Source organism: Triplophysa rosa, linkage group LG16 (assembly GCF_024868665.1).
Source record: "Triplophysa rosa linkage group LG16, Trosa_1v2, whole genome shotgun sequence".
Taxonomy (NCBI): domain Eukaryota; kingdom Metazoa; phylum Chordata; class Actinopteri; order Cypriniformes; family Nemacheilidae; genus Triplophysa; species Triplophysa rosa.
Genome location: NC_079905.1, coordinates 6,550,879 through 6,565,463, shown reverse-complemented (window position 1 = coordinate 6,565,463; position 14,585 = coordinate 6,550,879). Strand labels below are relative to the sequence as shown.

Here is a 14,585-nt window from a genome sequence, read left to right as displayed (position 1 = left end):
TGTTACATGTATAGATATTTTAATTTGGCCACAAGAAAATAGTGTTGCACATGCACATAATTGTTAGAATGTTACCAACAATTTGTACAATTAATGAAAATTATGCCTAGTCAAAGACAATATTAAACAAAGCTTTGCAATTAACAAGTCAAACTAAATTGCAAAAATACTATCCTCAATGAAATAAGCTTATGAATTTTAATACCAAACAATTACATCAGGAGTTGTTTGTGACAACAAGGAATGAAACACCTTTCCAGCAACATATTACAAGCATTAAGACCTAAACCCATTTTCTTTTGTTTAGGTTTAATAACTATAATCATAAAACAACGATACCCCAAAACTAGAACTGAAGACTAGCAATGTTAAAGTCGAAAATCTTGCACTCTCATTTAAGAGACACAAATAAGACCAATACACATTTATTATTTTTTATTAACACAGCAAAACCTTACAAAGCCAACCTTACAATATTTAACTGAAGTACAATGGAAACCTGGAGTACAGTGATTGGCAAAAGCTCTCAGACTGTGGCGCAGGAGATTCCCACGAGGCCACGGGAAACATGAAATAAAATGGAAACGTTACAATGCAAATGTTTAAAAGAATGTATGATAAATCAGCTACCATCTATTAAGTTAATCCCCCCCGTAGAAAGAGTGTTACAAAACTACTAATGATAAAATGTCAGTGCTTTGTGTTCCAAACACCCAGAACTCTTTGCAAACATCTTTTAAAACCAAAACAAAATTGAACGTGAAAAAAAAGTGCTGAAAGTATAGAACAATGGAGCATGACTGTGTTCACAGTGACATCAAAAGTCCGTTATTGTTCTGAAACCCAAAAACAAGTTTGTGTCTGTTACAGGGCCGAGTATAAAATTTTATCATACTGTGTGAATTAATGCAATGATTTTATTTACACCTCTCAACTGCACTAACTTGGAGGAAAACCGGCAATAACAAAAATTAATCTTGGTACAGTGATAACGACAGATGCATGAATGATGAAACTACAATTTTGTACAAATAAAAGGGGGAAAAAGAAGCCACTGTACCCTCGTGCTCAACATCATCAACATAACGTGCCCTGAATGTGAGAACCCCAAAATGAAGCAATTTTAACGGTGAACACTCGCTTGCCTCGATGAGTACCATAAATGAACGCTTAAAAAAAAAAAAAACACTGAACACGGCATGAAAACCTCTGAACAAGTTACCTTAATGCATACAGTGGATCACCAAAAGTGAATCAAACGTTAAAATAAGCAAACATAAGTAAAATATAAATATGTATTTGTGATCTTAAAAGTGTCTCTAAAGTTTGTTGGCCATGACAAAGAAAGAAAAACAAACAATACAAATAAATGGGCGGAAAAAGCAAATAAGTGCGGATGTGAAAACTACACCTTCACATCACACCCCGGGGCGACCCTCTCTGGAAATGCATTCGAAAACAGAAATCTTGAGGATGTTCCCTGCTTGGTCTCCAGCAAGATGTTCTTCTCTGCTTCTATGGGAGTCTACCCTAATGAAAGGAATGGAGTTTTCTGTGAATGTGACTACCAGCATACTACAGAGTATAGATATTTTGAAGAATGTTGTTAACCAGCACCCATTCACTTGCACTGGTTTTGTGTTCATACAATAGAAGAACCACATCTCTGGCAAATACGTACCATGAAAAATGAGTCTGTGCAGCTGGTAAAAGCTACAGAAGGGTTAGCAAAGTTTGGACTCCACAATCCACATAGTTCTGAAATGAAAAACAAAAATAAACACCTAAATCGCAATTATACACTTGTTAAGACAAACACAGGTGTTTGCAATTTTCATGGTAAGCCAGCACTGCCCTCTAATGGCTTAGTAAAGCAAAAGATACGGGAATGAACATGTAAACAACACATTACAACTACTGGACAGGTATTATTCTTCTTCTAACTCAACATAAACTTCCTCAAAATAATAATTTTCTATGTAACAATTAACCAGGGTAAGGGAAAATTTGCTTTTGTACATCTTTTCTAGGGATGACAGGTTTGAGATAGAACCACACCGGGACACTTCGTGCATCGTTTTTCGAGATGTGTTTTGGCGTTCATACCCAAACGATTTTCACTGGCGCTGAGCCGAGGGAACGTGCAAATTCACTCCCAGACATAGATGGCGCTTAATGAAAAACAGAAATACCCCGGTACACAAGGTGGCGCTGCGCAACTATGCTTCTGACACTCGCTTGTCACACAGAAGAATTCATCTTGCTTCCTCTTCATCAATGTGTGCTCGGCAAGACCGTTTTGCTGCTTGAGCGCCACCAAGTCCTGTTCTACTGTAACTTCAGCATCTCCAGGCACGTGAACGAAAGAACCAATCTCATTGGTCAGCCAGTGTTTAACGCGGCGCATCAAACAAAAACAAAAAAAAAAGCTCGAGGCATTAAAAAAAATGACGCTTTTACGCCTGCCGTTTTGCGTGTCGGTGTGCACACTCACATTCGCGCCATTTGTTTAAGTCACGAGGCGTTAAACGCCGACGTTAAACACGCACGATTATCGTCCCGTGTGGACAAGCCATAATGCTATACCCTTTGATTACCAACCGGAAAAAAGGGGTGGAGCGCTGACCTGATTGACAAGCCTGGTTCTCTGCTCTCCACACCACTGTGGCAGGGGATACTACACAAAAACAACACTGGTTGAGCATGGTTAAAAAAGCAACCTGCAGTGCGTTTTTATTTTGTTTGCCTAGAAGTCAGACGTATGTCAGACCGAAACAAAATCTGGCATGAGACGATACATTTATAATTGCACATACGCCAGTGTACCTGGTAGGCATATGTGGTCTGTGCATAGTTCATGGGCACTTGTGGGATCATAACTCCTGGAAGGCTGGAATAAGAGTAAGGCTACAAAACAACAAGAAATAAAATGTGAGCGAAAAAAAATACATGTTGAATTCGGGTTTATATGAAGATCATGAACAACACTTTGAATACAAGTTACCTGCATGTATTGATTCCCTCCATTGAAGACAGGTGAGGGCGGGGCCAGGCTTGGGGTGCAGCAGCTGCAGTAGACATATGGGGAGGGGCTTACCCACTGTGAAGGACCAATTATGGGAGACTGCATGGAACCTAAAAAAAAAAAAATCGAGGAAGAATTGAACACAAACAATTGTTTGGTTAGTTTTAAATGATACAGCAATAATCACAAAAGTAAAATGACTTTAGGAAACTTACGGGAATTTCGCTCTTTCATGATGGCTGGCCCCAGTTTAAGTTTCTTCCCTTTAAAACTGATCGGTTGCTGGAAAGGAATCAAATATGGGACGTTAAAAACGCCCATTAACTTAAATTCAACACATGCAGTCACGACACCTGTGGATTTCAGGTACAATGCTCACCAGAAAATGTACTTATAGAGACTGACATATTTAAATCACACAGGTGAGAAATGTTTGCTAGCTTGTAGTAACACAAACTGTTGCTAATTTAACTCTTGTGTAACATGTGGACGCTTCTCTGAACCTGTCTGCTTAGAAATCACCAACCTTCAGAATGATCAAAAGAAACGCATAAAAGTCATTTAAACAGGTCAAAGTGACCATCTTACATCAATGATGGTCTGGATGTCAACGTCCTCACTGAAATAAACGAAACCGTACCTGCAAGAAAGAACGATTTTTCTTGAAAGTAACATCCAAATTTCTCACAACTTAAGTGAAATGTTTAAAATATCACAATGTGGGCTCATGATGAGGGATATGTTTGATCCTTATTCTTATTACCTAACAGAGTGTCTAGGAAAACACAAAGGCTTCATGCTAAAGTAAATTTGATGAATTTTCAGAAATGTTTCAATCACTTACCCTTTGCATATTCCTCCGCGATAAGTGATTATTTTGACTTCCTTCACAGACCCATACTTGGCAAAGAAGTCTCTGATCTCAGTCTCATCGACCTGATGGTGCACATGGTGTGTATAGCAAGTTTAGTATAGATAAACGACTCAATTACTTCAAGTCTGAAACATTCATTCACATTTCACTGAACAAATAAAAAAAGCTGAACTGTATCTGTTTGAACCACATAAACAGAACATGGGCATTGGTTCATGATAAATCCTTATGAAAATTAACAAATATATGGTATTTGTAATAAAAACAGTCACAGTTTAACTATGCAGTTTGTTGTAAAACTGCAGGGTTTTTCCTGCATAGGAAAATTGGAGGCTGCCGCCTCCGTCAAATGTCAGACTCTCGCCAAAATTATGTCGGTGTTTTCACAAGAAATGCTGCATGCGTTTAACAGTCATTTGTAACTGCAGTTGCGGCATTACGCCACAGTCAGGGCGTTGTTTCGCTATCAGCACACTGAGGCGCCAAAAAGTTGAAGAACAAGAGCTAGCTGTGTTTGACGGCTTTTTGTTTTGCATCAAAGTACGTTTCATTTCTTGAAATGTCTTAAATTAACACGACTTCCATCATTGTAATGTCTTTAGCTGTGCAGTTGGATCGTTGAATCAGCGTATACTGTACACAGCGAGTTCGCCAGTATGAACGCACATTGCGGTCAGAACGACTCGCACACGAATGACTCATTTGAACCGATTCATATAAACTATTGAACTTTTCAGTCATTAGCAAATATAAGAGATCATTGAATCATTTAAAGTGAACCACAGAGAATGCAAGATGTGAATGAGCATTGCTCATTTAATAAGACTGGTTAATTCCGTTGGCTATTGTGGGCTGAAAAGTTAGTTGAAAATGAGCTTTATTTGATTATAAAAGGTCTGTTTGGTTGAATAAAAGTAATGTTTTATATAACTTAATTGTCATTTTCATCTAATTTTATTAGAACTTTTAATATGTCAAAGTCACTTTGGTTAAGCCATTTAAAGGTACGTTAGGCCTAACGTTACGCGTGTGTGTGTACGTTACAAGATAAGGATGGCACAACCTACGCCCCATTTTGAGCCAGGAAAAACCCTTAACTGGTAATGGCAACCATAGACAACAAATGAAAACATGATCACTACACTTCTTTTACTACAATAAAACCATGGGTAAAGAAGTTTTTCTAAGAAAATGGCTTACCTTCATGTCAATGCCGCCGACGAACAGCGTGTTGGGCGTCATCTTGCCTTCCGGTAATATATAACCGTTAGATAACTTCAGAGATGACTGTAATCCCTGTCGTTTCTGTATATCCTGTGTGTTTTACAACCATTTTAAAAACTACATCGAGATGCAATTATCAAAAAAGTGAAGCAAGTGTATCGTTTAATTTTCATCAGTTAACGTTAAACCAACCAAAAAAGGTGAGAAATTTTAAACAGTTTAAGTTACCTTTGAATACAGGCCACATATCAAACACAAGGGTAACTGAACGCCCTGATACATCTTAAATTTGAAACGAGGCCACAATTACATTAACAATACCCTAAACCCCCAGAAAGTCACCAGAAACGCTAACATGAACAAGTTTCAATGTGTCCGATCACACACGGGTCCATCACATACACAAACCTCACGTTTCTTCAATAAGCAATCTGGAGATTTTGTCAAAAATGAGTTAATTGGAAGAACATCTGTGATCTCCTGATAGATGTATACCGTTAAACTAATGGGCGACGCTCCGATTTGACCTGATGACGAGTTTGCCGCGCAAAGACTTCGCGTACAGCAAAAAACTCGACATTAAAGGCAATCGACCTTGTCGATTGTAGGTACTGATAAACATATTAATGATTAATATTGTTGTTTTTTCACTTACCATATTTAAAAGCATTAAAACCTTGAATAAGTTAATGGAACGAGCAAATCGTGGCCTCGCTCTGTGCTCCAGGAAGGAGTTGCATTAGCGCCACACCCATACTAGGTCCTAATTGGAGAAATTGAGGACTTTTTTTATTTCTTAAAATTCTTGTTGCTGAATAAGACCTTTTTATCATTTTAAAGTGAAATTCTACATTTTCATAAGGAAGTGTTTTTATATATTTTCCCCGTATTATAATAGCTGAGCTACAACCTTGACGTAAGTTTTAAAATTTAAAAGACCTGCATTGAAGTTTGGACACGTTTTGGACCTTGAAAAGTTGTTTAATTTATTTTGCATATAAAAATAAACACAAGACATTATTAGTTTAATTTACATTTCTGGGTTTAGTTGACTTCAAAGTTTGAATTTGTTTCGGATGACGTGTCATGATTTACAAACGAGGAACATCACTGACTATTAGATCTCGCGTTTAAAAACGGTTGTGAATGCAGTTTAGAAGCAGCTAGGTCTAGATAAAAGAATATAGAAATGTAAATAAAATGCATATATATATAACAGATACAAAGATAGAAAGACTATGTAACATGACCAGTTTTGGATTAGGCAGGAGTAATGCTTTTTATTCATCCAGAGTTAATAGGATTCCAGTATTAGAGCATCCCTTGTGTCATGTGGAAAACAACACACAGTTACCACGGGAACAAAAAAGAAAACTTTTGATGCCAAAGAAACTAGAACATAAAAGTTACAAATATAATTGGTTTAAAAAAATTGCATGAAAAACATAACAAATGATGTTGCGAACAATGGACTAAAATCCAAACTTAAAAAACATGAAAAATTCAGGCACTGATTCATGATCAATCAATGAGTGAGTAAAGGAGGAAGAGAGAGAGAGGTTTAGTTCACATTGATGATATATATGGGTGCTCTCTCCCGTGAGATTAAACATTTGTCAATGTCTCGTCCTTATCACTACAGTCAGAAAAATACAGAGATAGAGGGAGAATATTAGCTTTTGTCTGAGGCAGAGCGTGTCTGTTAGGCTAATAAATGTTTTCACAGGATATCGATTTAGAAGAACAAAATATAGGTTACCACATAAAACCAAGGTAAAGTCCAAAACTTTCAGCAAGTAGAGCATTTCGAGGAAAGCTACACAATGGCAACTCGCATTAAACCGAGGTTTATGGCTTTAGATAACCACATGGAACAAAAGAACCAGGCTACAGAATAAGAGCCACTCCGTCACAAAGACCAGAGAGGTTTAATTTATAATGTACTTTGAAAATAAATACACAGCCAGAGGTCCAAGACTGAAAAAACGGTGTGTAGGGATTCAGTATCAGGGTTTGGGGCACATGAAGCGATCAGCCCGTGCAAACGTCCAGCAGAGCCTTCCCCCCAATTGTTTTAAGTGTTGAAGGTAAGTAAAGTCATATTTAGTTATTTGTAGAGATATAGGGTTCAAAGGTCAGTAGGATTAACAATAGTAAAGTCAGAGTCTTTGCTGTGAGTGCTCCCATCATCTGGACTGGAAGACCCAGATGTGGTTCCCATCAGAGGGTCTTGAAAATCTGCCTTGTTTAGGCCCCGCGCTTGCTTAAAGAGCGGTACTGGGGCGGCCAGGCTTTGCTCCTCACTCTCGGCTGGCTCTCCATCCTGCGAGACCAGGATGTAGTCGTCCCAGTTTCTCCTCTCAGTGGCCTAAGACAATGAAAAATGTGTTTTGAGGTTGAATTATTATAGTCAAGACAAGAACCTGTGCAGAACATATTTTACCCCAAAATAAAAACGCATATTTTAAAAACACATGACAGATGCTTTGTCTAATTGTCTCTTACCTGTGACTCTGGTATCGTAGGAACACACTCAGCCTTTAACATCTTCTCCTCTTTCTCCGCTACCGTTTCTCATTGCTGGGCGGTCTGCTGTGGAGCCTTCAGTTGTCTGCTGGTAGAATCATCGGTGTTTGTGGACAAGCCGTCTGGATTACTCTGGTCTATTAGTGTACTAAACTGAGAAGAACAGTAGTGATCGTCGGCAATAGTGATCTCCTCATTTTCCTCCGACTCCAACTGGCTTTGGTTGAATCTGAGAGACCCCTTTAGGATGTCCTTAATCTGAGTGAGTCAAAACAGAGATCTCGCCTTAAAATTGAATTTACAACTATGCAAAACTATTCAGACCCAATTCATACCTGTTTGAGTCCAGCAAGTGACACCAGAACTTCATCTTCCTTCTCCAGACGTTCCTGCAGTATCACATCTTGAATTTTGCCTGTCCATTAATCACAAAGCATAACCGTTCAGTGTTTATCAGCAATGATTTTATGATTGTGACAGCTGACTGGCTTTGTGACTCACCGATGTGCATGTTCATCATCTTGGCGCAGTATTTACTCATGGCCTCTAGATCATTAATCTGACCTTGTAAAAACGACACTTGGGCTTCTAGCTCCTCCTGTGCCAAAATACAAAAAACACATCCATGTAGCACCTAACACAGGAGCTCTAAAATTGATCCTAAACATGGATACAGAAGATAAGATACTGAAGTCTCCGAACAACAATGTTGCCTACCGTGTCTTTCTTGTTTATGGTTTTACTGTGTGACCGTGAGCGACTAATATTAAAGAAAGAGTCTTTCCTCGTTGCGGAAGAGGGCGGGGATGATGTGCTAGAGTCTCGTCCCTCTCTCGACACAGGAAGAGGAGGGGAAGACATTGCATGGTCCCGCCCACCAGACAGGCTTTCACAGCTAGGGGAGGAGCTAACTGTCCTAAAGGTGTGTCCTATTGGTATACATACAAAAGTTAGTGTCTGTAATATGAAAAAGATGAGAACTTGTCATTTAAAGCCTGGAAATAGTTTATTCAATAGATGTTAAAAATCTGCCTCCTTTCTGCCCCCTAGTGGCACAAAAGAACTCAACAGATTCACATGCATGTTTACACAGTGGACATAGCTCAAGCATCACCATTCATATGCAAACTCCAGCACTGATGTTGTTGGCATGGCAGCAGTTACCTGGGGTATCCAAGTGAATCTGGGCTGGGAGAGATATCTGAGAGGCTCCACAAGAACTTACATCTGAAAGACAATAAAATATTGCAAAAGCTTATGTCATGTATGTAGAAATGGTTACGTATGCCATATCATATCCTCTTCAAAGGTGTATGAGTAAAATTACAATTATTTTTTGACGTGCAAGGTTGAAAAGGTGTGTGCATACAAGTGTTCACCTTTGCTAAGGTGCACCGGCATGCTTTCTGACTTCAGAAGTCGGTGCTGATGCTGCGTTTGTGGGATGGGCGATCTCATCTGAGTGTTGGAGGGAGCGGTGCTGGAAGAAGGCTCGACCAATGGGCGTGGTGCCGGAGCTTGAGGGGGTGGAGCCGATACCACCTCACTGTTGATTGGTGAGATACCGCCAGAGGCGCCTCCAATTGGAGCGATGAGCTTTCGACCAAAATTGAGAAGAGAACTGGACACTTTATTAATGTTGAGAGGTGCCGCTTTCGTGCTGGCCCTGGACAAATAGAAAATAGATACAGATTCATTCCTAATGCTAAGAAAGCAGTTGAATTTGAACCATTTGGTCTTTAAAAAGTGAAACAATATGAAAAAAAATCACAAGAGCACAAAAAGAAAGCATACTGAGTCTTGTTGACAAGGTCAGCCCCTCTTGTTTTATAGTAGTCAAGGTTTTGTTGGAACTGAAAGTTCACTGGCCGATGATTATTCTGTGGTTAGACAAAAAGACAAAAATGATGCGTAATAGCAGCTTTGGGATCAGTTATATGGTCACACTTGATTGCACTTACGTTTTTTCATAATCCTTTGCTCTGAAGAAAATGAGTTGCGTAGAGCAAAATAAATAGTGCTAAACTTTAAATTTCTTTACAAAAAGTTTCTTGATATTATTATCATAATATGATATTAATGGCTCATATGAAGTAGTTATTAAAGAAAAAGAAGCAGGTGCTCTGCACATATCGAAACACAATACTATAAGCAGTTATCTGAACTGTTTGAAGAACTCATGTCCGGCTATACAATAATACATCGACATTCAGGACTAACTCTTAAAGGTCCAGTGTATGAAATTTAACCACATCTAGCGGTGAGGTTGCGAACTACAACCAACGATTCTGACACAGGACTAAGATGTCGCCACGTTTTTGCTTCTTTGCCGGGCTACTGTAGAAACAACATTGTGAATTCCATGTAAGGGGACCTGCGGTGTATGTAGATAGAAATAGCTCATTTTAAGGTAATAAAAACATAACGTTTCATTATGTAAGGTCTTTAATAGGGCTGTCAACATTAATGCGTTAACTTCTGCAATTATTTTTTTTCAAATTAACACAAAAATATTTAAAGCAATTAATGCAGCATCTGATTATTTTGTCATCACGCTTTTATTAATGTTAAGGCCTTTAAACCATTTAAGCGCGATTTGAAACCGTTGTTTTGACGCGTTCAGTATAGATAAACAGCTTCCAGCAGTGGGACGCGGCACAAGGCAACGCGACAGCGGTCCCGTCTGGTGTATACAGTCACGGGCTAAAGGCTGCGTCAGTGAATCTCTGTCACACACCGCATCAGTATTAAGTTCTCTTTCATGCTTGAATGAACAAAAACACACAAGATTATGCCAGAAAGCCCGTTTTGTCTGGCATTTTCATAAACACAGATTTCAACGTGTTAAATAAAATCCTAAATCAATGCAAAGAGTTGTGAAAATGGGAAAGGGCATCAGATCTGCGTAGAGTGTCAAGTCTTAAAGGGGCCGCATTCTTAAACCTGCTGCTGTGACTCCTGTCACTAATGTGGATTAAAGAACAAAAGAAAAGAGGAATTCAATGTGTTTTGTAGCTTTAATTCAGTTTTTAATTTAAAATTTAGCATTAAAGCAGTGGTCACCAACCCTGTTCCTGGAGATCCAACCCTGCTTCAGCACACCTGTCTGTAATTATCAAGCAAACCTGAACACCTTGATTAGATAGTTCAGGTGTGTTAGATTGGGGTTGGAGCTGAAATCTTCAGGACGGTCGATCTCCAGGAGCAGGGTTGGTGACCACTGCATTAAAGACTGTAAAGTGTTTGAGAACTTAATTCAACTTCTGTATATTTCCTACCTGTTAGACATGATAGGTCTCAATTATACTGTACTTCAATGTTGAACGGCTACAATCAATGTTAAAATAAAGAAAAAAAAATCAATTTAATGGAGACATCAGTTGCGGTACTAATATCAGAATGTTGGCTTTCATTCATAAAATGATGCTGTTAAAGAAGTTAAGAAGATTAAATGTGAAATTATTAGAATGTAAAAGTATATTTAAAAACATTAAAGTTATATACGATTAATCGTGATTAATCACAGAAAAAGACTTGTGATTAATCAGATTATTTTTTAATCGATTGACAGCACTAGTCTTTATAAACCTCTGAAGACAGTTATGTAAATCATATTGCATTTCTGTCAATAGAGCCTCCAAAAAACTACACATTGGACCTGTAAGAGATCAAATATTAAAATGTGAATACGCTGGTTCCTTAGAACATAAAGGCCCGGTTTCACAGACATGGGTTAGCTTAAGTCAGGACTATGCCTTAGTTCAATTAAGATATTTATGTCGCCTTTATAAAAATACCTTAGAAGAACACATTACTGGTGTGCAGCTCAAGACAAAACAATGGCACCGATATATTTTAAGATATTGCTGGGCAAGTTATATTCAGTTAAGACAGGTCACACATTCATTTTAGACGGGGACTAGCCCTAAGCCTTGTCTGTGAAACCGGGCCAAAATGTCTGAATGAACTGCTCTTTCTGTGAGTGTTAAGTCAGGTTTATTTAGTGTCTGGACACTAAGACCTCACATGAAGTACACTTCCCAAGGAATGCCAGTTAAAAGTTCAAACGCCTGCATCAACTGAAGTAATCATTCGCTCTTTCTTGCTGGTCTCATTCTATAACACTCTCTGACTCACTTGTCAACTTCAACGGCAGAAACACAAATGCTTTTTGACAGACCGTCTCTGCTCTGACTAATTCTGTCAACTTTGATTTGGAGGAGCTCATGACTCTCACTTAAAACTACATTGTCTTAAAGTGATAGTTCACCTAAAAGTAAGAATCCTGTCATCATTTCTTTGCCTTCATAAATGATGAAGAATTTTGGGGTACAAAAGAGCAGTTATGTGACGGTACCTTAGGATCTCGAAGGAAAAGTGCTTTCAGCAGCAGCGAGTGGATGTCTCCAATCGGAGGATAGTGCATCAGAAGCCCGAGACACGTCTGGAAGTTACTAGCGATCACTATAACATGAATAACACAGAAATCACACGGTTATGGCACATTCAAATGTACAATAAAATAAACTGATAATGTCCTCCAGAGATCTTTGTGCTGTTTGCTCTGTGTCTTCTTCATGTGATGGATATAAACTAGCTACTCTGCATGTCATTTTGTTTGGTCACGCTTGTGATGTTTTATGAAAGGACATAGAAGTGTTATGGTATACATAAACTCAGAGAAAAGTCATAAGCGGCCAGCATACAGTGACACCTCTATGCTCATACAATTTAATCGTTTTAGTGAGACCCACAGTATTCTAGCCTGAACATACCAAGTTGTGCTAATCGTATTATTCAGGCCTCAGGAGTCTTCGGAGGATTATCTTACATTCCATTAGTTTGTTTTTGGAATGAAACACAGATTTTCCTGGGTAGCTTAAAGGGATAGTTCACCCAAAAATAAAAATTCTTTCATCATTTATTCACTGTATGACACACAAAAGATATTTTGAAGAACGATGATAACCAAATACTGGACCCTATTGACTCCCATTGTATGGACACAAAACCACAAAACCAAACACATTTCTCGAAATATCTTGTTTTGTGTTTCACAGAAGAAAGAATCATATAAAGGTTTTGAATGCCATGTGGGTAAATAGACAGATTTTTTTATTTTTGGTGCTAGCAACAGAAAGGTCCTGGGTTCAATTTCCAAAGAACACACCTTTAGTCATTTTAAAGACATAAACCTAATAAATATAAACTCACATGCATCTCTGATGTACAGAAGCATTGCAACAAACACGTAATCCACCAGGTCCAATGTGATGCTGTCTGCAAAAAGAGCATCCCACACCACCAACAGATCCTGCAGAGAAAACTCCCGACCATACAGCAGTCGAACCCAGCGACTGCCCAAACACACACACAAATAGACAATTTATAAATGTTGTAAAAAAATAATTTATCTTTATGATTTAAGACATCTGTGCACAACTCGTGCACAAGCACACTTACATTCCGTAGATCTGGGGTGCTATCTCTAATCTGTTGAGGTGCATGTACAGTTCAACGTCATGTTTCTTTACAAGCTGGTCCTGAATTCGGTTGACTTTGGTCACTATAGCAACAGATGGGCCAGTGTCTTGTGGTCTTGCAAAGGGGATGCTGGTTAACATCTCCTCTTTGCCCTGAAATGTTTAAACAAGATGCATGTTTAATATATGGCAATAGTTTTAAAGGGATAGTTCACTCCAAAATGCAAATTCTGCCAATCATAATTGAACATTTTCCACAAAAGAAGATATTTTGAAGAATGTTGTTAACCGGCACCCTTTCATTTGCATTGGTTTTGTGTACATACAATATAAGTCAATGGGTGCCGGCACTGTTCAGTTACCACCTTTACCACCTTTCTTCAAAATATCGTCTTTTGTGTTACGCAGACGAAAAGAAAGTCATACAGGTTTGAAATGACAAGATGGTGAGTAAATGATGACAGACTTTCATTTTGGGGTGAACTATCCCTTTAAGTCAATGCCTTCCGATAATCAAGAAACATTACAACAAAATATTAGCATTGCTACCTTTCTGACCTCCCGCTCAAAACTACTGAACCAGGGCTCCGCTGTCTCCATTAGATGAGAAAACATGGCACTGTGGAGAACATGAAAATAAATAATGTTGAATAAATGTACAGTTAACTAAAGGACATCCAACGTTACAATATCTGTCTTATACTCACTAGGCATCATGTTCGTGGAATTCAGAATCCAGAAGGACTCTTATCTCTTCACTGTAAAAGTTTATATAACAAGCCAAAATTAATTAATACATGGCTGTGTGAACCGTGAACTAGCACTTGCAAACAACTTCAGTATTGTGACACTTCTAGGAGAAACAGAATATTAAATGAGAAAAACAGACGCAGTGCGTTTCTTGTTTTAATCCACTCCCAATTGATTGGATCTAGAAAAGCATTTCGTTCAGAATTGGAGTTGGCCTCAGACTGACAGCTGGAGGGGAGGGGTTAACAGATCTTCTGCCCAAGCCGTCAAACTGACATCACCAGGAAAGGTCCGCCATTATTAAGAATCTTAAGTTAAGGAGCCCAAACACCTTTACAAGACAGTGTGAAAGCAAAGAGATGTGTCATGTTTGTGGTAATTAGGTCAGACCTGGGATTGGCCGTCTCATTGGCATGCTGAAACGCCTGGTGATCACAGTGAAGAACAAACACTATAGGAGCCAGTAACTCATGCATGCCCTGCAGAGAGAGAGAGAGAGAGAGAGAGAGAGAGAGAGAGAGAGAGACAGAGAGAGAGAGAGAGAGAGAGAGAGAGAGAGAGAGAGAGAGAGATGAGAGAGCGAGAGAGAATGAGAGAGAGAGAGAGAGAGAGAGAGAATGAGAGAGAGAGAGAGAGAGACAGAGTCTCTCCCAGCTGAATCTTGCTGGAGTTGATGAATCTGATGAAGACCTTTCTTCCTTTG

At 38.8% G+C, this 14,585-nt stretch overlaps 2 protein-coding genes across 5 annotated transcripts in view; both read right to left on the bottom strand.

Annotated features, from left to right (window-relative positions):
• Positions 1-399: 399 nt before the first annotated feature.
• On the bottom strand, positions 400-5,870 carry dazl (deleted in azoospermia-like). Of its 4 annotated transcripts, none has more exons than XM_057355043.1 (10): positions 5,779-5,870; positions 5,100-5,213; positions 3,870-3,961; positions 3,614-3,665; positions 3,241-3,307; positions 3,005-3,135; positions 2,827-2,907; positions 2,627-2,677; positions 1,682-1,758; positions 400-1,530 (listed from the first exon to the last, which is right to left on the bottom strand). In XM_057355043.1, exons 1-9 carry the CDS (start codon positions 5,791-5,793, stop codon positions 1,714-1,716), a joined length of 648 nt encoding a protein of 215 aa, XP_057211026.1. In that variant the 5' UTR covers positions 5,794-5,870; the 3' UTR covers positions 400-1,530; positions 1,682-1,713. The 4 variants fall into 4 exon arrangements, with proteins under 4 accessions (XP_057211026.1, XP_057211024.1, XP_057211025.1 ...); XM_057355041.1 differs by lacking the exon at positions 5,779-5,870 and adding an exon at positions 5,352-5,514; XM_057355042.1 differs by lacking the exon at positions 5,779-5,870 and adding an exon at positions 5,352-5,514 and having other exon boundaries at positions 400-1,525.
• Positions 5,871-7,377: 1,507 nt separating this feature from the next.
• The window catches only part of tbc1d5 (TBC1 domain family, member 5), a 22,084-nt gene continuing 14,876 nt past the window's right edge, over positions 7,378-14,585 (bottom strand). The window contains exons 10-23 of the mRNA XM_057354209.1: positions 14,273-14,361; positions 13,840-13,890; positions 13,682-13,751; positions 13,113-13,285; positions 12,864-13,006; positions 12,007-12,113; positions 9,444-9,529; positions 9,029-9,315; positions 8,814-8,876; positions 8,367-8,578; positions 8,151-8,247; positions 7,985-8,064; positions 7,629-7,907; positions 7,378-7,491 (exon numbers count right to left, since the gene is read on the bottom strand). Coding sequence (XP_057210192.1) covers positions 7,698-7,907; positions 7,985-8,064; positions 8,151-8,247; positions 8,367-8,578; positions 8,814-8,876; positions 9,029-9,315; positions 9,444-9,529; positions 12,007-12,113; positions 12,864-13,006; positions 13,113-13,285; positions 13,682-13,751; positions 13,840-13,890; positions 14,273-14,361 — 1,668 coding nt within the window. The 3' untranslated portion in view covers positions 7,378-7,491; positions 7,629-7,697. The remainder of the gene's footprint in view (positions 7,492-7,628; positions 7,908-7,984; positions 8,065-8,150; positions 8,248-8,366; positions 8,579-8,813; positions 8,877-9,028; positions 9,316-9,443; positions 9,530-12,006; positions 12,114-12,863; positions 13,007-13,112; positions 13,286-13,681; positions 13,752-13,839; positions 13,891-14,272; positions 14,362-14,585) is intronic.